Raw genomic sequence first — 27,740 nt, forward strand, 5'->3', positions numbered from 1 at the left:
GTTCGAACGGTCTTCTGAAACAAATTGAACATACGAAGCACCACTGTATAACAAAAATGTTGTATGACTAGTGTCTGTCCAATGAGAGCGAACTCTTTAAATTTCTATCTGAAGAGAGGTTAGTCTCGTTGACGATTAAGGGCACGATAACTGTTACGCTAGTAACGTCGCTATAAAGTGAATTTTGATAACTAAAGCATTTACATATTTAAAAGCGAACAAAGTCTTTTAGTTCACACACTTTCCATTCATCAAATGAGGTCTCAAATTAAACTTCGTTATTTCTAGATAAGCAGAAAATTTGAATATTTCAAGCTGATCGAATTAGCCTACTAACGATTTTAGCGAGTTTCGAGAATGTTTTGAATTGTACGATAATTTGTATCTCAAATCGTATCTTAAATTATGTACAGTCAAACCTGTTTTTATGCGGGGGATAGGGACCGCATTAAAAAAAAACGCATAAAAAAAATCTCACGAAACTTCACGAATGGCTGTAAATAATAGTTTTCGCAACACAATTAAAAAAATATTTTTTTTATGCGGTCAACAGGGACCGCATAAAAAACAGTCTCACTAGAAAATAACTCAAAACCGTACGAAATAGAATTTATTGACAACAGATGTCAGCACTTGACTGCATCGTCTGGTCTATCGTCTGTTTTACATATTTTTGTCCAGTTGGTGTTTTGTTGACTTAAAAAGTAAATTATTTCATTTTTCGCATATTCATGCAATAATATTACTATAATAAGTGCATTTATGCTATAATAAGTTTATTTAGCTATAATAAGTCAACGTAAGACATGACGAATCGCACGAGACTAGTCGCCAACTATACCGCACAAATTAAAAATTCGCATTAAAAAATCGCACAAATAAAAATCGCACATAAAAAGAGCGCATAAAAACAGGTTTGACTGTATATTTTAACATGTACAGTGGAACCTCGCTTAACGAGCATAATTCGTTCCAGAGTCACACTCGTAGTGCGAAACAATTTTTCCCATAGAAATTAATGCGTTCCACGCCGAAACAATGGTCAAATGTTTTGTGTATAACGTTTATTCAAAAAAAAAAAAATGTGCAATATACACTGTTTAGGAGCGTGAACCATCATCTTTTCCTCTAGCGCGGAATGAACCATCCTGGGATGATAATTCGATTTGCAGAAACAAAAAAACAAAAATCACAGCTAATATATTTGATAAATACTCCAAACGATATGCCAAATTCTTGGGTTACGTAAAGGCTATAATTAAATATTAGAAATTAATTAATTTGACTAGAGGTAGGCGCTTACGCTTTCATCTCGTATTAAATTTAATAATTATAAATAGTTAATTTTTAATTCAGACATTTCTAAAATTTAATGACCCAAGAACTTGGCCTATCGTTTGGCGTGTTTATTATATAACGGGCTATGGTTGTTGATGAGTAATATGTGTGAACATAAGTTTGGAAAAATATGTGATAACAGAAAGCGTACTAAACACAGACTGATGGAGCATGCCGCATGCGCACAATTGGGGACTTTCCCTCTTCTCATCAGTCGTTATGCGAAAAATCGCTCGTTAAGCGAGGCAAGTTCCAGAACTTTCCTAAAGTGACAGAACATTAATTGCTGAAGATGTATTACATCGAGGATGTGTCAATAGGATTTTGGAGCTGTACTTTCCTATCAGTATCTGTAGTTGTTACATTCCAGAGATGTTGCATCATATATTGCAAAATCCATTCCAGAAATTTTATTTATTAGCACTTAAGTTTCGTGTTGCAATAACGACAAAGTTCAATGTCTTATTCCATTCCGAGCCATCGACGATTCAAAATTTATACACTGACATAACAGCAGTATACCGAAGTCTTTTCGGAACTTAAAGATTTCATACCCAGACACACAAAAATATGTCTTATCGATGTAGAATCAACGGTGAAATTTTTCCATTGTGTTTTATGCACTCGAGACCTCGAGTAGCACTTTTTATTTCAAGCAGAGAAGAAACAAATGACAATAAAGTTAAATTACCTGTTGTAAAAGAAGTGTTTTATCATTTTCTTCTGTACAGTTGAGAAACTATCTTGTTCGCAACTAAACTTGCTTTTAGTGGAGAAATATTATTCTTGGTTGACGCGGTGCAACAATTTCCCAGCTACCTTTTATTATAAAATAATAATTTAAATAATTTACTTTTTAAAAACTATTATATATTCTAGATTTAAATTAAAAATAGAATTTTTTTAATGAAGTTTGATGTAGAATGTCGATTTCAAACGTATTCGCCATTTTCAATGGAAGAATAACGTTGGAGGAGTTCATTGATGATCGAATATTTTCGGTAACAGAAATTGCAAATATTTAACACTAAATCAATACGAAGAATATAATTTTTGATAAAAAGATTTAAAAACAATTTAAAAATAGGACAAGACATGGAACATTTAAAATAATATTTTCAGAACATTTTATTAGAAATTTAAAATCTGTATTAATTTATTTTTAAAATTTTTGATGTTTACGTATATTAAATTATATTCTAAACGATACGATTAAACTACTCTTTGCCAAGAAAGAATGGCTCTGAAAAGAGCCGTTGGGTTGCCGATTTGCAAGAAATCGGCAATTGGGGCCTTTCTCGTGGCAACGAATTCCTATTCAACTACCGGATTTAGCAAATCTTCCTTTTTTTCCTCCCGGATTTCCTCCTTTTCGACACCCGTTTCCTCTTAGGCTTGCGACTGCGGGAGCGTTTCGGCTTCATTCGACCTTTTTTGCTTCGGCGACTTCTTCTTTTCTGGCCCTTCTTCATTGGTGTTATACAAATGCAGGCTCCCTTTTCACTTCTACCCGACTTCATTTGCTTAATTTTGGGAGGATCAACGAGCTGCTCTTCACAAAAATCTCTCTTTTCCTTTTCTTCGGAACTTTCACTCATCATGAACGCTTCTATTGTATTCGTTGCTAATAACCGAATGAAGATATTTTCTAATTCGAATTGTCTCACGCGCTTTGGCTTCTAATCCTTTAAATTACGTAATCGAAGATTCATCGCAAAGGATTAGAAGCCAAAGCGCGTAAGACAGTTCGAATGACGTAAAATATTTAAGGGTTCGTTTATGAGATGCTGTTTTAAAGATACCAAATAAAAAAATGTAAAATAACCTCGTCACATTTTAATTTCTTAAAAAAAGGTTCTTCGTGACGAAAAGTTTCTGTTTTTTTACAACTTTTAAGAAATTTATAAATAATTATTATGTAAATTAATTGGGACATTTCGACGAAGATCGAATACGTGGGGATGAAGAAGCTCAGGCTCCAACAGTACCCTACAGAGAATGGTCTGTTGTGAGAAGTGACTTCGTCAAAGTCAAAATTTTTGTCACCGTGTGAACATACTTTTGTTGTTTCTTTTTTTTATTTTCTTAAAAAATTTTAGTGTTTAGCGGGGCTGTGGAAAGGCAAGGGCGGAATTGCTGTCCAGAAGAATGGTCCCATTTATCCGGTGTGCCTCTGACAACTTGACTGTTCGTCCGTGCTTTCTCGTCGTATCTAGTAACTTTCTCAATTCTGAGACTCCACGGACGCTGGAAGCTGTTCGGAGTAACCTCCAAATCGGACCCTCAATGAGTTACTTATTGTGGGCCTGGATTTGGCAAGGTCCAAAATGATGAGGCCGGGTGATGAGAAATGGAGTCTGGCATATCTGGAATAGGCCATCAAAATAATTCGAGGGGCTTTTGAACTGTCCGGATTTGATCTTGGATTCCCAGAGTGGTAGACTGCTATCTTAACCTTTACAAAACATATTATGCCAGTTGACATTTTAAAAACTTTAAATTCATTTTAAGACATTTCAATAGATAATACAACTTGCTGGTCTGTTAAAAAAAGTCAAATCAATAGTTGTCTAATGAAATTAAAATCATTAATTTTGATATTTAACATTCTTTGAAACTATAGAAGCAAAGATCAGAATAAAAGAATGAGAAAAATTCCTTGTCTACTTTTCACATTTTAAATAATACACAGAAGTATTAGAATTAAATCAAAATATATATTTAAATTGAAAAGAAAGATATTTTTTTTTGTAATTTTTACGAAAATTTTTATCTTCTACAATCCATTATTTTGTATTAGTCTCCATTTTTGTAATTTTAAATATTTTGCAGAATCCAGGATTGAATTTACTTTAGAAAAAGAACTCAAGAAATAATGTCAATTTATTTATATAATCAAAGCTTTTTATTGTTAGTAAAACTTTATTGGTAATCACTTTTCAGTTTGTTACAAAATATTTCATAAACTTATTATAAATTGTAACAACTATGCAATGAATAATTTTGAAAAGACAACAATAGTATAATCTCATTCGATAATCCTAAAATAAATAATTTTCCCTCCTTTTAACATTACTTAATTAAAAACAAAAGGAAAATTTTAAATGCCGCAATAAACGATATCACAAAATTTCGCTGGCAGGAGATATTTTGTTATTCGTCCTGCTAAAAAAAGGAAAAATATCACAATCGCAAATCATTAAGGAGTCGTCATTTCAAACCGAATTTCAGAGGAAACTTTCTAATGAATTTCGAAAGTTACATAATAATTTATTTGGGTATTGTTTCAATATCATTACAATGATTTTATTTTATGAATAAATAAATAAATAAATTCAAAAAGTTCATACAAAATAAAAACTTTTATATTTATAAATATCTATGTTTAGACTTCCTAATATTAAATATTGTAGACTCCAAAAGATCATTTTCAAAAACGTTTAATATGTTTTATAAACATTAAAAAAATGATTGTAATACAAAAAGATATCTCAGATTTATTTACTTCCAGTTTGGATTTTAGGTTCTTAATTATGAAGGTTTCACCCATTTATACGTTCCGTAAAACTTGTAACCGTATTTCTGTAGCAGTTCGTCGGCTTCTTTTGGGCCACGGCTAAAACGACAAAAGAGATTTTATAAACTTCGAATATATCTTGGTGTTAATCACACTTTCCAGTTTATTGATCTTAAATTATTCAATTTTAATTGGGTAACTACAAGTAACAAATAAAAATTTGAATTTTTTTTTTCTAATACAGCTAACTACTTTTATGAAGATCGAGACAAGGGAAATTTTTACATCTCGATCTCAAGGAAGGCAGTTAGCTGTAATCCTTCAAAATAAATAAATGCAAAGGGCCTAATAATAACAAAAATAAATTCGAAAATTTTTTGAATTTTTAAATATTCTATTCTATATTTTAGCTATTTAATTAATGAGTAATAGGTTCATTAATTACATCTTGAAAATAGACAGTAGAAATTTAATTAAAAACTTCAACCTGATTAAAATGTTTATATTCATTCAAATGTATTAAGTCATTTAACAATAATAAGGTGACCAACTATACTCATTTACTGAGTTTTGTACTCTTTTTTCGCAAACCGTACTCTTTTCAAATCCTGTACTCTGAAAGTACTCATTTGTATAATTTTATACTCATTTGTATTTCTAAAACATTTTTTTAGATTATTTTATTTCAATTTTATTAATTAAATATTTAAAATTATTTTGACAGTGATTTGAATTTCACGCGCGCATATTGTTTGCCGTTTCCGGCACGTCAGAGGACAGGGCAAACACCAGACACGAGCATGCGTAGTATGTACGGCAAAGTTTTATGGGAATTCCCTTTCTGTTTAATTAATTTGAGGTTAGAGAAAACCAACAATTTCGTACTTTTTGTTCAAGTTAACAAGATTTGAGGGGTACAAAACAAAATAAAATTTTATTTTATTTATCTAGTGAAGGTGAAGTTGCATGTAAGTATTAATATTATAGTTTCATTTTCATTTTACTTAAATAATATCAGATTATAATATTTATTTAAAATCAAAATAAAAAATATATTACTAATATAATTTTTAGATTATTAATTCAAATATGAGCGATAACAAAAGAAGGAAAAATCGTTTAAATGAAAATTTAAAAAAAGAGTTTCCGTTCATTGTAGTTAAAAATCGAAATGATGACTCCTTGGTTAAATGCACAATCTGCAATAGGGAATTTTCAATTGCAATTCATGGACGTAGTGCAATAACGGCACACATTGAAACTAAAGTACATAAAACGTCTCATGACACAGCAGCGTCAACATCCAAACTGACAACATTTTTTAAAGGGAATACTTTTGGAACTAATGAAAAAAAATTGGCAGTTATGGAGGGTACTTTCGCTTTTCACAGAATAATCCATAATCAAAGTTTTCGCAGCATGGACTGCACTACTAAATTATTAAAAAAATTTTGTGACGAAAAATTTTCTTGTGCGCGAACAAAATGTGAGTCTATGGTAACCAGCGTATTTAATGAATACTGCAAGAAAATGCTATCAGAAAATCTGGATTCTGTATCATATATATCTATTCTATCAGACGCATCGAATCACAATGAAATAAAACTTTATCCAATTTTAGTAAGGTATTTCGATATTAAGAACGGTATTCAAATTAAGATTTTAAATTTGGAATCAATCGAAGGGGAAACATCAGACATTTTGTCTAATCACTTATTTCGAGTTATAACAGACAACAATTTGAATAAGAAAATTTTGGCGCTCTCGGCTGATAACACAAATACTAATTTTGGAGGACGCACCCGTAAAGGTGTCAATAATGTGTACACAAAATTACAAGATCTTCTGAAACGAAATATTTTGGGAATTGGTTGTAATGCTCACATTATATCAAATGCCATCAATACAGCATCAAGTTCAATGTCAATAGATGTGGAAGTAATTATTACAAATATATATTTATATTTCAAATCGGTTTACAGTACGTGTAGCAAGTTTGAAAGAATTTTGTGAAGAGGCTGGTGTTCAATACAAAAAACTGCTTGGTTATTCCAAAGTCAGATGGCTTGCTTTAAGTCCAGCATTAGAATGCGTTTTGCAGTTATATGATCCACTACGTTCATATTTTTTAAGCCTTGACAAATGTCCTACAATTTTGGAGAAATTCTTTCAAAACGATATGTCAGAACCTATGCCTTATTTTATTCACAGTCAGGCGTCGTTGTTTCATTATATTACTCTACAAATTGAAGGAGATAAAATTTCAGCAGCAGAAGTTTGTATTATATTAAACGATTTCATACTGCAATGTAAATCAAGATTTAATGATGGATTTTTACCACTAATTCTAAAGAATAAACTGACCGTTTTGGAAGATTCCAATCCCGGAATAAAAAATGAATTTTTAAAAGAAGTTAAAAATTTTTATAAAATTTGCTATGAATATATCGAAGAATGGATAGTGAACTTTAGAGCATTAAATTGTTTCAAATGGACCCTTCTAAATAGTAAAATTGAATGGAAAGAAGTTTCTTCAGCAGTCGAATTTGTAATGAAGGAAGTAAAAGATATTGTTATTAATGACAATTTTCTCTTTGAAGAAATTTGAAGAGTAAATTTATATTTAAATGAAGAAAAATTGAAGAAATGGAACGATGAGAAAATAGAACTTGACAAAAGATGGGTAGAAATCTTTCGGCATTTTAGAGTAGAACATATCCCACATGAAAATTTAAAAGTTTTAATAGAAATTTCCTTATGTTGTCCAGGCACTAATGCTGCTGTTGAAAGGGTATTTTCACTAGGGAATGATTATTGGAGCAGTGAGAAGTCGCAACTTTCTGTAAAAACATTATATGCAGTCTTAACAGTCAAATTTAATATGCAAAATGAAAGTTGTTCGGATGTGGCTACATTATTAGACGAACATCCTCATTTAGCAAAAAAAATCCACTCCGAAGAAAAATATGTTTTTAAAAGAAAATAAAGTTTTTATCGTTTTTTCTTCTTTTTTTCACCTATGAAATACTTGCAAAGTGTACTCTTTTTGAACAAAAATAGTTGGTCACCTTACAATAATAATAAATCAGTTTTAATAAGCAAGATTAAAACTATGTTTAGAGAAATATTAAACATAATATTTGTAGAAATTTATTTCACAAATTCTTTCTTTATAATAAATACAAAGTAAAAATGAAAGATTTTAAAAACAAAATCATACCTTCCGTGCTGATATGGTAACGGTTTAACTTTTTCCTGCTCGATCGTATGTAGAAGTGGCGTGAAGATTCGCCACGCTTCTGCCAATTCGTCGGCACGTACAAAATGCATTTGATTACCACAAAAAACATCTAAAATTAATCTCTCGTAAGCTTCTGGCATTGCTAATCCCTAATAAATAAAATCTTCAATCAATTTAAAAATAATGATAATAATTAAAAACATACATGATGTATTTTTTTACCTTATAGCGATTTCCATATGTTAGATCTAGTTCGGTTTCTTCCATTTCAAAAGACATACCCGGTTTCTTTGTCATCATTTTAACATAGATTGCTTCATTTGGTTGAACTCTTATGACTAATTCATTTCTTTTACATTGTCCTTCAAAAATATCACCTTTTACATCATTATATTGAATACGTACTTCGGCTTTCTTTTCATTTAGCGCTGTTAAAACAATAAGAATAATAATAAATATTCTTAATATTTTCAAATTTCCAAAACAGAATAAGTAAAGTATTAGACACAAGATTGTGTTATTAATCAAACACGTGGCTTCCTTTTCATCTTTATTTAATTGATACGGTACTTCTACGTGTTTTGGGCTTTTGGCCCCTGCAAACTCGTGGTGTACAAGTGCCACATTGTGGTTGATATTGACTGATGAGGAGGGGCCAAAAGCCCGAAACGTGTAGAAGTACCGTATCAATTAAATAAAGAAGGAAAGGAAGCCATATGTTTGATTAATAACGTGATTTTGTGTCTAATACTCATAGTATGGCACGGTTTTAGAAAACAAACAAACAAAATACGTAATCAAGTCTTTTCATTTATAGATTAAAATAATACTTTTGTACTTATGATGATTTATCTTCAACCATTTAGTTTGAAATATAATTCATTTTTGCTTTTGTAATTCATTGTTCACAAATTTCACTCTTAATATCTGTATGTTTAATTCATAATGTAAGTCAGCTTAGATTATAGGTCCTGATCTTGATAAGGTTATGATATTAGTCGTTAATCATGTCAGTTAGACAATTTTATCTCTTATTTCTGTTTTCCTCTAACAACTTCCATGTTACAAGTCTGTAGAATTGCTTAATACATAAAATTGTATAAACATTTATGACTTGAGACTAGTACCGAAAACATTTATTTCAAGTGAAAATTTTTGAAAGAATATATGTTATTATTGCTTATTTTAAATAAATAATATATTCAACAGTATAAATATAAAACTCAATTTTAAAACTTTAAAACAAGCCCTTTGAAGGATACACACATTCACTTTTTTGAGAGAGAGATGCATAGCTATTTGCTTTCTATGAGATCAAGACACAAAAATTTCTGTTAAATACTCATCTTGATCTTGAAGTAGTTAGCCATTTGTATGTAAAAAACTAAAAATTATCTACAAATTAATTTTTTTCTCTAAATGATGATGGAATAATAATAAGATGTAAAAATTACAATTTAAATAGTTTAGTATGCATATTATTCAGATAAAATTAAACTGATAATGTAAAAAAGTGGATAAATAAAGATAATTACTGAAAAATAATGCAAAAATTGTTGTTAAATGAACTTATTTATCATCATTAATTTTTATTGAAAAACTAGATTTTATCCAACTTTACAAGTCTCTGTCAAACCCAATCTTTGGAGGTGATCCAATGTAAGATCATCCATTAGCAACATTGCATAATATAATATTTAATGTTTTATTTAACAATTGCTAAAGCAAGATTTAAAAATAAAGATAAATTTTTTTTACTGACAAAGAGCATTACATTGAAGTTGATAACATATCCTTAAAATCTAATCAATACCTTTCACACTTCAAATAAGAGGTTTCACATATAAATGAACGAATTTTTCGGTTTATTTAATAAACCTGCTTCTGGTTAACATTCAAAAATACAATGTTCTAAAATTCCACAAAGGAATGTTAAACATGTTCCATGACATTAAAAATTACAAACAAACATTTAAATTTAAAATATTCATACAATAAGAATATGTATAATTTAAAATACCAAGTTACACTTGGTATTTTAAATTTAAATTTTAAATTATTAAGGCACAATTTGTGCTTAAGAATATGCATCTTCTCTACATGTAAAGCTGCCCCTTGTTTCTTGAGAATTATCAAAGAAAAATCTGCATGACACTTTCAATGCATGAAGGTCTTTTTTTTCCTGTCCGGAATTAGTAATATTAATTAAGATACAAACATTGGGCCATATATTAGAACAAGCCACTTATAAGGCTTGTTTTAATACTTTTGGTATAATGATATTCTCCCAGCATATTAATGGCTGTTATATTAAAGTATTTTGCTGCTTTTTTTTTGTTAGAGTATCCATCTGAATTTCTTAATATAATTTCTAAGAAGAGTGTGGGATACTTCTAATTCTAGTCCAATTACTCTCCCATTAACTTCTGATAGAAGGTTTATATCTTTGTTGAATAAGGTGTTCTCTAGATTTATAAAATTTGGTAAGCTGAGCATACATAATTCTTCTTGAATTTTGAATTGCCTTTTGTAAGCGTATGAATTAAATTTTCGGTAGCAGTGATTGGCATCCATTAGGCAATTTAGGTCTAAAGATGGATATGGGACATAGTTGATTTCATTTGCATTCCAAGAGGGACCTAGTTTCTCTTTTGTCCTGGTAAGTGGTAAGTGCTTGGATGTATTTTTTTTTTTTGTATTCAAATGATTTGAAATGATTACTAGGGCATTGTCAATGTTCAAACTACAACCTCAGTTTACAACATAAAAATTATAACTTTACTTACTATTTCCAGCAAATTATTTCAGTCCTGCACTAATGTTTTTGACTCCCTGAGAAGTCTTCCTCTGGCCTTATTGTTGTAAATTTGAATACTTGAAGAGATTCTAAATCTGGTACACTTTTTAAAAATTCTCAAATTTTATCTTTACTTATAAGGAGCAACTTTATATATAGCAAAAATGCAAATTATTAAGGCATGATCTGTGCTTAATTATATTCCATAGTAATTTTTCAACATCTTTAAAAGTTACAGTTATTGTTATTCTATGAATAATTTAAAATACTGTGTAAATTTCAAGCAGTAATTTCATAAAAACTGTTTAAACATTCCTTTCTGGACTTTCAGAATGCATTTTCAAATGCCAAACATGAAGCAAATTTATGAAAATGAACTGAAAATGTTTGTTCGTTTATATCTTAAATAAACCTATTGCTGGAAAAGTGCAAAAAGGATATTGATGCAATGTCATTTGTTCCAGCTTTGTTGTATTTGATACCCTGAAAAATTGAATAAATATTTAAAAAAGTTTAAAATATTGTGAAATGATATAAATGGATATTTTTTTTTATTGTTAAAAATTTTGAATGTTCTGACTGTTACTAACCTTTACCACAACGAAGAAAAAAAGGCACACCATCCCAACGTTCATTATTGATGAAGCATGTAGCTAAAGCATAAGTTGGTGTAATTGAGTCATTAGGAACAGTAGGATCATCCTGATAACTACTGCTGGCATCACCTTCTGCATCTGAGTTTCCTATATATTGTCCCAAAACAACATTTTCTAGTTTCACTTCTGGCATACATCTCAATACTTTAACCTATCACACAAAAGAATATACTATATAAAATTCTATTGAGAGCTGAAAAGTAATTATTAAATTAATGTAAAAATAAATTAAAACCATTTTTTGATATTAACATTACTTACTTAGAAATATAGTAAGAAAAAAATTTTTTAAATGGGAAATAATTGTTAGATTCAATAAAAATTCAAAATTTGCTAATTAATTGATTAAATCTTATTTTGACAAATTTTCACAAAGTATTCTCTCTTCTTATAATTTTAAAAAATGTTATAAAACTAAGTTTTTTGAACGTTAAATATCCTAATTTCACTATAAGAAATATTTTTAAATTATGCATATATTCAGTGTTCAGAAATTACTTAGAAAATCCTTTATAATCATATATATATTATATATATTATTTTCCTCATTAAGTGAGAAGTTATATTCATGAGGAAAATATATAATCATTGCAGACTGGATCAAATGAAAAGAGAATTCACAAGTAATATGAGGAGGCAAGTGACACTATGAGTCACTTTTGGCAATGCCAATCCCCAAAGATTGGATTCATCTAAATATATCATTAAGTCTTTCCTCTAGTTAGATTTTTGTTTATAGTAAGTTAAGTGAGATTGGTTAGAAAAATTAGTGAATAAAAGTTTATAGATATAAAACTTTGTACACACACAATTTAGGGTAATTTTCACATAAGTCATTGCCTTAATTTTTGGCAACTTTTTTCCTCTATGTATATTTCAAATATAACAATTCTTCATTCTTTAGTGTAAGGCATTTCTTGTTGTCATAACAAGTAATAAATGACAAAAATGAGTTAATACTACATTTAGAATTGAGTGGTATGTGACAAGTCAGTCAAGCACCAACTCTCAGCATCAACAATTATTTTCCTGCAAAGTTACAGAAGATTTTGTTTTTCAACTCTGACTGTATATATCAGACATGGGCAAATGCGGCTCTTTTTGAGTTATGTGCAGCTCTTGCCGAAAGTGTTAATTTCTGCTTTTTATTGTTAATTTTACAATTTTATTTATGCATTTTTGTTAAAATATGTAATTATATATATGTAATATTTAGTAATTTATTTCCAAGTTGGTGCAATAAATTAATTTGACATTTCAAATCTATTCTTTTAAAACAAGTTCTCGACACAGATGGAGGACACCCTGTCCTTCCCTGCCTTACAATACTATCTGCCACGACGGTACAGAACTGCAGCTCCCATGCATTTTGCAAAACCTACATTTCGGCTCTCACTGAACTCTTGCTTGCCCACCTCTGGTATGTATATTAAAGTATTTGTACACTTTTACTGCAAAACATTCAATATCAATTGGTAAACAAACAACGGTACACTAAAGACAATTGTGCATAATATGTGCCCCACAAGCAATACTATACAAAAGCAGCAAGTGAAATAATATGATAAACATACTTAAATTTATTAAATAAAAAAGTGAAAAACAAAATTTTCTCCAATTAATGTCTATTTGTACTGTCATAAAAATTTCTAACAGGTACAATATCATTGATACAAACTTGACTACAGTTTATGATTCACAAATGTTTAAACATTTTAGAATATTTATAAAAATGGAACAAAAATTAGGATTTTTACTAAAATGATGGGACATGGCAATAAAACAGAGCGTATGATCACCCTACTTCTAAGATAACCTTAAAATGTCTGTTATCCACATTTTGCTTTTGATAAATAAAAAAAAAAAACTTTCAAGATCTGTTAATTTTTATGGAAATGTGGAAAGACCACAAATGTTCCAAATTACTAGAAGCTATAATGATTTGCATCTGCTAATAAAAGATTTTGATTTTTTTCTATCTACTTTTAATATTGTAACTCTTTTTAAAACAAAACTTCTGTAAACTCACTTCTTAATTGTTACATATAATTACGTGGCATGTACAAAAAGTAAAAATATATTGAGTATAAGCAGGAAGTTAATGTTTCAGTGCATATGTTAATAACAGTCAATTTGACCTTGAACCTTTAATATTCTTTTTGTGGCCATCATTATTGCTAGACTAAACCTGGTTAGAGTAGCACAAGTTTACAATGGCTGCACTGATTCAGAATCCCACCAAATGTGAAGCGCGCTCCCTCCATCAGAAGTCTTCTCAATGCAAAAGGCGAGCTCTCGGCAAATGTTCACAAACAAATTGTTTGTTTACGGGAACATTATGAATCGACAAAATGTAAGAAAGTGGTGCCATGTATTCTATGGAGGCTGGACTGATAGTCGTGACAAACACAGGAATGGTAGGCTCTCAGTGATTTCTGATGAACTTCTTCAAAGAACTGAGGAAGCAATTTGTACAAATTGGAATCTTACAATAACAAAATTACATGAAATTTCCATGACAAGATCAAAAAATGAAACTGAAATGTGGTTCTGGCAGCAAGAAGTAGAATTCTACAGCTCTGGAATACAGAAGCTAGTACCCAGACTTAAATGCTACCAACGTCCAAATCCTTATGTAGAAAAATAATGCATGTACCAGTAAATATGGTGTAGTGGATGTTTAGTCAAATAATGTTTTAAATGAATATTAGTTGTTGTAGCTTTTCTTTTTGGACACACCTCATAATTTATGTACAGTATATCATTTAACTATACAAATTCAGTATTATTGCTAGAACTGAATTAAGTACAAACTAACCTTTTCATCTCTTATATCCTTTGGTTTTGTAGAAATTGGTTTTTCCATAGCTACCAGACATAACATTTGCATCAGATGATTCTGCATCACATCTCTAAGTAAAAATAAGAAATTACAGAAAGTCTAGAATTATTATATCTATATTTAGAATTTACTTTTTTATAAGTTACATACGTACATACCTTACAATACCAAAACTATCAAAATATCCACCCCTGCCTTGAGTTCCAAATGGTTCTTTAAAGGAAATCATGATGTTAGCAATATTATCACGATTCCACGTAGGTCCAAATATTCTATTTCCAAATCTATTATAAATATAGTTAAATAAGAATTTCAAAGTATTATGGTTTTTAAATAAAAATATTTTACCTTAATACCATTAAATTCTGAACCATTTCTTTACCCAAATAATGATCGATACGATAGATTTCCTCCTCTTTGAAAAGCATTCCGAGATGTTCGGATAGCATAGCAGAACTTTTGGAATCTCGTCCAAATGGCTTCTCAAGTACTATTCGGTTCCAACCACTAATTTTTTTAAAAAACTGACTTATGAGTATTATTTTCATAATTACTTAAATGCTTACCTTTTTAAAGTTATACCAAATGCAAATATTGTTTTAAATTAAATTTTATTGGAGAAAAATCCTTGAAAAATTACACTTTTAGATTTATTACTTAATTCTAATATGCACTTTATTATCCATTTTAACCTGTCCAAAATAAAGACACATTTTTGCATTCATAGTATAGATAAATCAACAGTCACCATAGTGACTACTGGTGTGTGTAGATGGTGCTAGGGTGAGATGAAAATGGGTGCCACCACACTCTAAAATCTCTTTGCCCACCCATCTCTTCATCCTGAAATAATTAATTCAAGTGTACTTATGCTTATTATTGGGGAGTATCTTTATACTGTTCAGTGATCTCATTAGTTTAAATTAAAAGTTTGTTATCAGCAAAAAAAAAAAGAAAAACACATTTGAACTCCTTTCTAACATTTAGAATGTACATTTCAAGAATTAAGATGCAGCATCAAAAGAAATGGTATTATGTATACAGAAGAGCTTTGTTTACATATTAATATATTCCAATGAAACTTTAATTATTTAATGCATTTATTGCTGGAGATCAGAGAATTAAAATATCTATTATCTAATTAAATGCTCATCAATAAGGACATATTGACCAAACACTCATTTAGCTAAGATGTTTTTAGCAGAAAGCTATTAATAAACAAATCACCATTAAATTCAATTAAAGTTCCATCTAATAAAACTAGTAGATTCAACCATTATTAATATAATAACTAAAGTCTGAGGTTTTTGGTGTCTTTCTCCACAGATGGCATAGTAGGGCACTACTACATAATCATAAATAATAATATAATGTGTTATTTTTATTGTTTTGTTATTATTAATTTTATTATTATAATATCCAAAGTTGGATTGTTGACCAGATGGAGCTACTTCATTCCATTCAGCATTACCATTTTTTTATTTAGAAGAATGGTACATCAATGTCTAAGAGAAAGCAAACATTAAGAGTAAACATCTTATGTAATTGGATGATTTAATTTTAATTAATTTTGCTTGTTATGCTAATGTTTTTATTGAACAAGTATGGCTTATAAATATTATTATTATTCGTTTTGTCAGTTGGCTATTATTAAATCACCTAAGTAAATTCAAACTTTTAGTAATAATGATAATTATAAGCAAATTTTTGATTAGAATATACAAAAAGCTTTGTGATGTTATTTAAGTTAGATGATTTGGACAAGTTGATTCTGAAAATATTAGATGACTGATAATATCTGATTTCAGTAAGTGGCATCTATTGTATATATGCAATAACAAGAACTTTAGAATTTGCAATTTACTACTTCTCTGACATACATTTATGTGACTCTTACTTGTATGTGTTTTGAAATTCAATAGCTTGAAAGATCAATTAAATATACATATGAATAGGGATATTTTTCAGCTGAAACATGCCAATATGCCACTTCAATGGTAATGGTATAGCATAAAAAATTTGATAGTCAGTATGTAGTACTTGCAGTTACTCAGTACAAACAATTCCACAAGTTCAGTTACCATATGTGCATACCAGCAGTAATTTTTTTTAGAAATAGAGCATTACATATGAGGTAATTTTTAATAGGACATAAATAAAAATTTATTTTTAATATTAACTGCTACTGAAGTTTATTATTATTTTTTCATAATTTTAATTTTGTAATTTAAACTGTTATTTTAATTAATTTTACCTCTTTGATCTGCAATATAAATTGATATTAGCTGCAACAACTTCATACACATTTGGTGGAAGAGCCAGATAGAAACAATGATTTGAAATGTCTCCATTTTCAAATTTACATATTTGACTGTTTAGAAGCTGAAAGCCTTCTGGTTCATCATATACACTGCTGATATAGCTATTCATAGTAATAAAAGATTCATATTTTTCCATTTCATCATCGTTTACCTAATTAAAAATTACAATTATACACAATTATTAATTAATAAAAGAATAGAATTTAATATAATTAGATATACAGAATAAAACCTCTAAAGTAATATACAATAAAATAAAATTAATGTAAAAGGAAACTTTCAATACAGTGGTGCCTCATACTTCGAGTTTAATTCATTCCAGGAGGTTGTTTGAATCAATTTTCTTCATTAGAAATACAGTAGAGCATCGTTTATCCGAATCAATTGGGAACTGTGGTGGTTCAGATAACTGATTATGTATGAAAAAATATATTAACCTATCCGATGTTGAAATTTTTCTCCGTCGCGTGTCACTTCATGTTGAATTTTCATCGATTTTAAGCCTAACGAAAATTTTTATAATAATAATCGAGGCTATTGTATCGTTAAAAATTATTTCTTTATTTTGTACAAACAAAATAAATATATTGAAAAATATAAAAACAAAAAAATATATACTTTAGAAGTTAATCTAGTATCAAAAACGTTTGATTCGGCACAACACAGTCCAACTGGAAAGCTTTCGGTTAACCGGCTTTCGGATAAACAACACTCTACTGTAAGGGAAAGTGAATTAATCTGTTCCCAGACACTAAACAAAACCAATTTCGATAAACTTAAAAGAGCAAATATAATTTAAGGAAAAAATAACACAATTAAATGCCCTAATTGTAAATTAAAATGTAAAAACAATAAATAAAATACTAAATATTATGTAATAAAATGAAAATTGCATTCACTGGTCACACACTATCGACTTCAACATCTGAAACATGGCTGCTAGATGTGCCACACATGCACTGTTTATCTCCACAATAGATGAAGATTATATTGAGTTGAACAGAAAGTGGTTAAAAATATGAAAAAAAACAATCATTACTTAATATAGATATGTGATTTAATTATAACAGTCATGAAATTTAACACATTATTGCTAATATGAGATGTTATTATTCTTTGTTTAGGAGTCACTTCACATTTTATTTGAATGAAATAAAGTTGAAATGTCTTCAGATAAAAAGCCTATCAGGTATATTATTTTTGGCTAGTTTTGAAAAAGTTATAATGCTGTACAAATAGTAAGAAAAATTTGTAATATGTATGGGGAAGATGCTCCTAAATTTTGAATGAGTCAAATGTGGTTTAAAAAAGTTCCATTTGGAAAATTTTGAACTAAAAGAATTCAAAATGTACAAAGCACCCAAACTCTGTCCACAAATAAAAAGAAAAATTGTGGAATAAAATTTTAAAAAATTTACAAATAAACACACAACATACATAATCAAACACCAAAAATAAACCATTACCAAAACAAAAAAAAGCACTGAAACACAAGAGTGAGACTGAAAGAAGACTTGCATGCGCAACTGATGGTGTATTTGAAGTACAAGGTACCACTGTATTAGTGTCACTTTGGCAAATTTCATTATCATATATATGTGTGTGCTTAATAATTTTAATATTTTCAGTTACAATACATTTCATTCTGTGTTTAAATTTTCAGTCTGAAATTTTAATTTCTATTTATTTATAAATGTTTAAGGGAAAATAAACTTATATTTCTTTTTCCTACTAATTTTTCTAATTTATCTCAATAATGTTTAATAGATATTTACATATTTGATTATGAAAAATATTATACTACAATATTTAGACTTTTCAATTTTCTGACAATGTTCAGCAAATTGTAAACAAATACAATTTTTAAGAACAAATAAAAAATTTTTTAATTTTTTCTGTTTGTTGAACAAAAAACACTTAAAGTAGTGATGTAACGAATATTCGGTTACTACCCAGTATTCGGCCTATTTTTCGCTATTCGGCCGAATACCGAATACCTAAAAACAGGAGTAAGAAATAACAAAAACACAGTAAATTAATCATTTTGGAAACTTTTATTAATGCTAAACATTAAATTATAATTATTAAAGTTAATAAGAAATAGCGTCTAACTCTAGTAAATTATTTCATAATTAAAATAATATTATAGCCTTTATCTAGCCCGATATCTTATGGCATTGATGGCATGTAGGTTAGAACATATCAGGCATTAGTGTTATTGTTTAGTTAATTATGTTATATTCGTATTCTTGTATATTTTAATATTTTTTACGATATTTTAAAATGATTTACGAAACGTTTTATTGAAACTTATCGTATTTAATGAAATAAATATTTATTTATAGAAGATGAGTAACTAATATATAATTTATTTTATATATAAAGCAAAGAATGAGCATTTCTCATTATATGCAAAAGATAACATTTGAAATCAAGTTAATTTAAAAATTTTGACAAAAACAATAGCAACAAAATATCACAAAACTTCACAAATAGAAACCTTCCAATAATATATTTGAACTGTTTCACATCTGGGGAGAAACTAGACCATATGTCCCCACTAAAGTATATATCCTTAGGGTGCTATTCAGTCTACAAATACATAGTAAAAATAAAATTTTACTGCTTAATTAAAGAGTTAAAAAGATCGATTGCAAATAAAATAACTTATATGTTATAACTTACATCTAAATACCAACAACTGCCAAATCATATCGGGCTATTTACGGCTATTACATAAATTATAAACCGATTTGGCACTAGAGGTAGACGTTAGGCTCCATCTCATATTAACTTTAATAATTATAATTTAATTAATTAATTTAAATAATTTAGACCTACTGGAAGAAAAAATCGTAGTGACATTGGGCCAATAGAGAGCAGGGTGCGCGATCCTTGCATAATGAGGTTTGCGCGCTAATTTTTATATGTGCGTTAATCAAGCCGAATAGTTTTGCCGAATATTCGGCCATTCGGCCACGCTCCTGGCTGAATATTCGGTATTCGGCTGAGGCCGAATATACTATTCGTTACATCACTAATTTAAAGATTTTTTGCTAGGACCTTAAATTTTTAATTCTATCTAGCCTTTAAACATCTTGAAAATCATTTTTTCCTGTATTTATTATGGATTTACTAAGCCCATAATGGAATAGTCAAGTAGTGAGAGGGACAGTGCATCGTGTCCAGATTGAATCATCCTAATGATTCTAAGAGTCTTGTGCATGCAAACAGCTGTATTAAAAAAATACATTAAGCAGGGTTCATTTCTATTTGTAAGGAACTCAAATATATTATTAAAATAATTTGAAATTAGCTAACTATATTAATGTACAAATTGTAATTGTAAATATAAAATTTTTCTATTTTATTAAAAAAAAATTAAGAAAACATTAACAATAAATAAAAGACTAAAAAAACAAGAAGAAAACTTACATTACAATATGGTTTTGCTTTCTCAAATATTTCATGTATTGTTAATTTTGATCTTGCAAATCCAATAAAAGTAATTTTCTTTGGTAGAAGTCCATCTCTATATAATGACCTTAGAAAAGAGGGGTAAATTAATGAGTAAAAATAAATGATTTATTTATTTATATTAAATTTTTATATATTTTTTCAATTACAAAATTTGAGGGATTGGCAGTAAATTTCATAAAAATTATAAAATGATTTCTTACCAAAGTGTTGGATAAATTTTCTTTCTTGCAAGATCTCCCTAAAACAAATTTAATAATATATGTTAAACCATTTACATTTGTAAATTACTGTAACTATAATATAAATACAGCAAAATTACTTTGATGCATTGTACAATCACTGTTTATTCTGAATTAGAGATCCATATTTACATACTGAAGGAATCTAATTAAAATGTTTATTCAAACTGTTTTAAAACTAGCAATAAATAAATTATTCTTGTAAAGAATTGTGCTTAATAATTTAGAAGAAAAAACTACAATTTTGAATTAACCAAATTCTTCTTAAGTAATAAAAAGAAAAGCAGTGAAATGCCCCAATCTTTCAATTTACAGGATGCCCACTTAAACATCTATACAGGGGGCAAAACAAATGTTTCTAGCATAAATTATATTATGGACTGCAGCAGACAATTCCACCAAATATTGCATCACTGTGATATGAACTCATTCCACTACTATCTGCAACCAGCGCAATGCAAAATACACACGATGATTTGATTGGTGCAACACAATAAATTTACAGATAGATGAACGACAACTCCTTTAGCACATTTTTCCAGAATGGAGTATATATATATAACCATCACAATGTGCACTACTAGGCAGAGGTGTTCCACAACATATGAAACATCAAGTACATTTTATCCTAAATATCTGGTGTGGAATTTGGGGATGAGCAGCTTTTTGGTTCTGTACTTGTTGCACCCTTAATAGTGACCAATATCTGAACATTCTAATGATGATGACGGATAAATAGTTTGATGACTTGCCGTTGGTGCAACTACAGCAAGTGTGGTATCAGTACATAAGCATACTACCTCATTTCCAGATGGATGTGTGTCAGTGGCTCATAGAATGGTTACCAAAGCAACCGTTAGATAGGACAACTTGGACCTATTTCATTACCACTAGATTCCACAGACTTAACCCAAAAGCAACAATTTATGACATATCAGTGCTGTGTAATGTCAGCAAACTGGAGAAATGCATATGATAGACCTGTGAAACAGTGATGCAAGGAATGCTACATCCCATTCATAACACCACACTCAACCTTCTGTATCTCTGTATTGCTACTGAAAGTGATATTTTTAAATATGTTCTCTTATAAAATAAATCTCACTTTTTTATATAAATTTCTACAATGTTGTCTTCATCCTTTACACTCAGATTATTTTTACTTTATGCTAAATTGTCTTAAATTGATTCTCTTTGGTTGTTTTAGCACTGGAAACAAGCATGCATCACATGCAAACACTTGTACAATGCTGGAAAGATCTCTTTTGCCCTTAAATAGATTTTTAAGTGAACGTCACATAAAAACAAAAAAAATTTAATGTTTTTTTTTAAATTAGAACAAAAGACAGTTTTCTTGTTTTTACTATTTTACTTACTTAAAACATAAAGTAATGTAAACAATGAAATAAATAAATAATGTTAACAAATCAAATATTTTTGAGTGTTTGAAATCATTACAATTAATCTTATGAAAGTAAAATAAAACTACTGCATATTATATTATTGTTTCACAATATCAGAAAACAAAACTATGATGACTAAATCTTTAAATGAAAATTTCAGATGATTAGCCTATCACTATGGGGGACCTGGAATTAAATTTGGGTGGTCAAAAAACTCCATGAACTTTACTGGGTAGTTCATCCCAGATATGTTGGGCCTGTCCTTCACCAGCTCATTGTCCCCACTGTGGGCTGAACCCATTATGGATATAACAAAAAGGTCCTCTTAATACCCACAGAACAGAAAGAATTTTATATATTTATTTTTTTACAAGTACAATAATTTTACATTTATTTCAACTAAATCTGCAATAAAAGTTTTCAAGTACAGAATAAAATTCATATCCAAAATCTATTTGTATTTACATGCATACAAAATATTTCATTCATTATAAAATAAGCAAATATTGATCTAATTTTTCTACCAACATAAAAAAAAAATCTGTTGTATTAAATTAATTCAAGATTTTATGGGAAAAAGATTATTAATTCTGAAAATTGAGCAGTTACCAAAAATTAAAATGGTTTCTATTTATTTGTATATAATCTTTCTTACAATTGACAATTTGCAATATAAGGAAAGGGATATAATAAGGATAAAACAAGAATAAGTGAGTTGTCTAATAGAAAGATTTAATTCTTTGCTTACAGGAACTGTTCTTACTACTCTTAAGTAATCTCAATTTAGAAAATATTAAATGATCATAAATTAATAATTAAAACAAAAGAATGGCTTAAATATATAAATTGCTGATATTCAGAAATCAATAAATATTCAAACTAATTCCTGAATTGTAATAAACAGAATTTAAATTTTAAACTTTTATATAACTGAATAGATCATTTTTTTTATTAACTGCCAAACTTCCATTACAAAAACCTGAAAGTTAAGAAAAGCATAAAAAATTATATTTATCAACGGTGTTCCAGATTGTTTCTAAAATAATCCAGATATAAGTATAAATGTTCATCTGTCCTTGTACGAACAGAGGATACTTGGAGCAGAGAAAGTCTGAATCATCATTAACACGAGACAAGACTTTTCCGATTGTCTTTACTGTCATGTTTAGAAAAATGTGGTAACTAGAAGAAGCATCAAAGAAAAATCTAATAGCTAATAAGACAAGTCCTACATCATCTCACACAATGATTAATTACTATACCATTTAAATCATCATAGTTGCTTTTTTTCAGCAGAAACGTATATATAATGAAAGTGAATGCAATATAAGAATATACCAGACAAATTATATTGCAGTTCCTAAACAAGTAATAGCAATAAAGAAAACTGAGCACCAGAGATCACAAAGAAATGACAAAATCATCACGCATGATATAACTTAAATATCAAGGTCAATAAATTAAGAAAAAGAAAAGAAAAGATAACATTGTTTTATTATATCCAACAATATTGTAAATTGAACATTAATGTTTGCAAGTAATCTAATCTAATGTTTTCAATAACCAAAAATTAGCTTAACTGTAAGGTCAAATCTGCATATTAATAAATTTGCTCTTTAGCCAGTATCAGCTTGATGGTAACTTGCAAAAGAAACAAAATAGTTTTTTGCCCTCTACTTCCAGAATTGTTGCCAATAGAGAGCACTTCTAACATTGAAACTTTTGAACAAACTATTTATAAACAACTTTAAACTACATTTATGAGATTTGACCATATTTTGCATTTTATTTTTATTTATTTTTCCTCCTTTTGAACACTTAACTGCTTATTTTCACATTCCTTCCAATTTTCCTGCCTGACAAAGTTGCCTCCTAAACTCACTCATCTAGACAGCCCTTCCCTAGGACACTTACAATTATAAGACACTACATTATATACGGACATTAACTGTTAAATTCACATTATTATTATTGGAAGCTAATCAAATACTATATAGAATATTTTTAATTCATTAATTTTTATATTTAAATCATCACACCCTTCATATCATTATTGCTGTTTCTTTATAACACAACATTTAATTTTCCCCATAATTATGCAATTTGTCTGTTATAAATAAAATCAAAATGCATATACAAGGATATAACTGATATAGAAAATATCTTTTAATGTATAAAATTAAATAACATTCTAAAATATTAAAATCCTTACAGAATAGCATCTTTTCCTATCTGTGAATAAAATTTTTAAATTAATTTCTATCCCATAAATAATTCGGAAAAAATGTCTCCGAGCGTGTAATTTTCATTCGTACACGTACATAATTTTATAAAGTTAGACAACACGTGCCAAATAATAAATTTACATTTCCTTTAAATATTAACTAACTATTGATATAAACATTATGTTACGATAGATATATCGGCAGTTTAAACGTTTAATTTTTTAATTATTTCTACAATTACAGAAAATTCAATTTGATCAACAAATGTAGACCATAACTTAAATTGTTTCACCAGATATTTGTAATATCTAGAATTTTAAACTAGAGTTTTTAAAAATAAAATATATAACATAGGCAATTCTTTTCTTACTTGCTGTTAATTTTAAATATTTTTGCACAATTCTATTTAATTATTTAGGAAAAACAGTTATTTTTCTATGTTGCAAGATTAATGTTTTTTTTTAAAATTATTCAAAAATGTTTGCAACGTCTTTTCGTTTTCTAAATAACGTAGCATGCGAAACATCCTGTATTTATTAAATATTAACTTATTGTGAAGTGTGTCAATCCTTCTGATGATATATATATATATTTTTTTAAATAAATAAATTGATTTATTTGTTTAAATTTGGATACATTTTATAAATATTTAAATGTATTTTTCAAGTGTTTCGTACTCTCTAGTGTGAAGTGCACTCGGCCGCACAATCGATGAGACCGAAGACGAACGCAGAGTAAAAGTATTATATAAATTATAACCGCAGAGAAACATTAAAGTTTTAAAATAAATATTTTTTTGGCAGCTTTCCTACACAGTGCTATATATAACAAAGATCTAAAAATATAAATATTTCAATATAATCGATTTTTAATTCTTAAACAACTTACCGATGCTCCAAAAATGACGAACACGTAATGTTTTTCATCAATAGAAGGTTTTAAATGATGAATTGATTCTTTGTACAACTCTATACACTCGGCAGACACGTGGGTGTCATTCATTTCGGTATTCACGCCGTATCAATGAAGAGACAAGAGAGAAAAGGACTTTGCCTACCGAACACCTCTAACCGGTACACAGTTTGTGAGTAAATTGTTCGTTGACCGAATTAAACTTTCTTTTAAAAATACAAGCCTGCCAGGAAAACACGAGCACATTGTTCAACAACCAATCACCATTCATTTGTATCAGGTGAGGGTTTAGACTTGTGACGTAACACCTTGAACAGACTGGTTTCGGAATAAATATATTTTAAAATAATTATCGACAATTTTTTAAATTTTTACTAGGCTAATTCCCCGAAGGAAAATATGGAAAATGTTCTTTTACATCTCGCTTCCTCCTCCTCTTGGCCCGTTTATATAGAGGGGATGGAGCCTTATCCTGTAATTAATCATTAACAATGGCAGAAAGACCCCTCCGGGTATAATATATTCGCACGCGGGATGCTTATCATTCTACTTATCTCTTCTCTTTGTGATCTATTCGTAAGCATCAATAACCTGGCCACGTGATCGGCTTAATCACACGTGGAGTTTATGTAATCAATTTCCAGCGCCACTATTGTACAACGCACGTGAAATATAATAATGTGAGTGTATATATATATTTATTTATTTTATCTAATTCCTTATTTATTTCAAATTACTTTAATAATTTTCGATTTATATATACGTTATCGCGCTCTAAAAATTTCTAAATTGCGATTACTTATAAACAGGGTCAAATGCGTGATTTTTAAATATAATTAAAAGAAATAGATTCGAAAAAAATCGAATGTAAAAATTTTTAGGTTATCGCACAGATTATTTTTTTAATTCTTCGCCCTGTGGCACTAAGAGTGGGCACCGTTTTATCGAGTCCATTGTGGATTCACCTGGTCCACAATGGGGCGGACGGATGGTCAGGGAAGGCGCCATACTGACCCGGATGGACCACTCCCAAAAAATTCAAGGCCTTTTCCCGGATTCCTCAGAGCGGTGGCTGTCACCTCAAACACTCAGCGATCCGCCGTTATGATTTGTAAAACCTTTGAACCCGTTTATACTGTGTATACAGTAAAACCTGTTGAAAACAAAACCTAACTAAAACGTAAACCTGTCAAACCGGAAAAATATTTGATACGTGCGAGTTCAATTTAGGTTGTAATATTCTATAGCTGCATATCAGGCATGGGCAAATGCGGCTCTTGCTGAAAGTGTTCATTTCTGTTTTTTATTAATATTTTTACAATTTTATTTTTTGTGAAAATGTGTTTATTAAAAAAAAATTCAATATTTGTTTTATAATATATTTATATTATATAATAAAATCGCGCGCCTTGCCATGCTATCCCCCACGACAGTACAGAACTGCGGCTCCTATGCATTTTGCAAAACCTACATTGCGGCTCCCACTGAACACTTGCTTGCCCACCCCTGTTCTATATATATATATGCAGGCCGGATGGCCGAGCGGTCAAGGTGGCAGCCTACCGCTCTGGGGGACTCGTGTTCGTATCCGAACGGGTCGAATAATCCCCAGGAATTTTTCGGGGAGTGGTCCGTTTGGATATGTCGGGCCCCGTCCCTCACCACCCGGTCGCCCCATTGTGGGCCTGGCCGAACCCATAATGGGCCTACTAAAAGAGGCCCTCTTAGTGCCCACAGGGCGGAAAGAGTTTAAAAAAAACCCCTGTTCTATAGTGATATTGTATTACTGTTTATATCTTTTTTTTTTTAACTCTTTCCGCCCTGTGGGCACTAAGAGGGCCTCTTTTAGTAGGCCCATTATGGGTTCGGCCAGGCCCACAATGGCGCGACCGGGTGGTGAGGGACGGGGCCCGACATATCCGAACGGACCACTCCCCAAAAAATCCTGGGGATTATTCGACCCGTTCGGATTCGATCCCGGGTCCCCCAGAGCGGTAGACTGCCACCTTTACCGCTCGGCCATCCGGCCGTCTACTGTTTATATCAGTAACTGGTTTTGATTTTCGTTAATATAGCAGTTCAACGTGTTTTCTCTATTTGTATAAATTTTAATTGATTTATATAAAATTTTTCCTGTAAAATATTTGAAATGAGGATATAAAAACCTGATTTAATTTTTATAGCATATATTTAATTATAAATAAATAGTTAATCTAATCTTTCTTTTTATTCGAATATTTCCTGAATTTTCGGTGGCTATTACGCGGCTATAAATTCATTTTATTATGCAGTATGCATTATAGACAGAGGGTTTCGCCATCGTAATTTAACAATTATAATTAATTATTGCTAGTGTTCTAACTAAATTCAGTGGCTAACGCTCCAAAACATGCCATTCCTTTGCATACACCATGTCAGATTATTAACAATTGTCTTTACGTTCTTTATTCGAGGAAGTCTGGAAGCCATTCACACAGCCAACTGAATGAATTGAATCCATTGAGATCAAGCGTTAGTCTGTCTTGTGTTCTCGTTGTATGCTTTTTTTTAATACAATAAACAAATATATTATTAACTATCTTCGTGTTTTCTAGACACTGTCTCATTAATATTCATCAGAAAATCTTTGGAATTTCTATCTTTGCCCGTCGACTAGGCTGGACGTAGACATGTTATGGCTCTAAGTTGTTGTTAAAATCATCAGCGGGCAATAAAGTATTTATCCGCTAATGATACCATTAGGAACGCTATTGGGTACTGTTAATACCA

The 27,740-nt window shown here is 29.6% G+C and overlaps 1 protein-coding gene across 1 annotated transcript; it reads right to left on the bottom strand.

The window, feature by feature from the left end:
• Positions 1–4,762: 4,762 nt before the first annotated feature.
• LOC136990409 (glucose-6-phosphate 1-dehydrogenase-like) lies at positions 4,763–25,591 on the bottom strand. The gene is made up of 11 exons (XM_067288796.1): positions 24,948–25,591; positions 20,393–20,430; positions 20,148–20,256; positions 16,646–16,863; positions 14,740–14,898; positions 14,550–14,675; positions 14,368–14,461; positions 11,484–11,700; positions 8,319–8,524; positions 8,076–8,245; positions 4,763–4,954 (listed from the first exon to the last, which is right to left on the bottom strand). Exons 1-11 carry the CDS (start codon positions 25,059–25,061, stop codon positions 4,870–4,872), a joined length of 1,536 nt encoding a protein of 511 aa, XP_067144897.1. The 5' UTR covers positions 25,062–25,591; the 3' UTR covers positions 4,763–4,869.
• Positions 25,592–27,740: the final 2,149 nt, after the last annotated feature.

The sequence above is a fragment of the Centruroides vittatus genome, unplaced genomic scaffold, assembly GCF_030686945.1.
Source record: "Centruroides vittatus isolate TY-2023 unplaced genomic scaffold, ASM3068694v2 scaffold_932, whole genome shotgun sequence".
Lineage (NCBI taxonomy): Eukaryota > Metazoa > Arthropoda > Arachnida > Scorpiones > Buthidae > Centruroides > Centruroides vittatus.

Excerpts from the sequence above, each read along its gene's own strand:
- LOC136990409 (XM_067288796.1), bottom strand. The coding sequence starts at position 25,061 with ATGAATGACACCCACGTGTCTGCCGAGTGTATAGAGTTGTACAAAGAA. Across the intron at positions 20,431-24,947 it reads TCGTCATTTTTGGAGCATCG|GGAGATCTTGCAAGAAAGAA; the intron begins GTAAGTTGTTTA and ends AATTTGTTTTAG. Across the intron at positions 20,257-20,392 it reads AAAATTTATCCAACACTTTG|GTCATTATATAGAGATGGAC; the intron begins GTAAGAAATCAT and ends CTCTTTTCTAAG.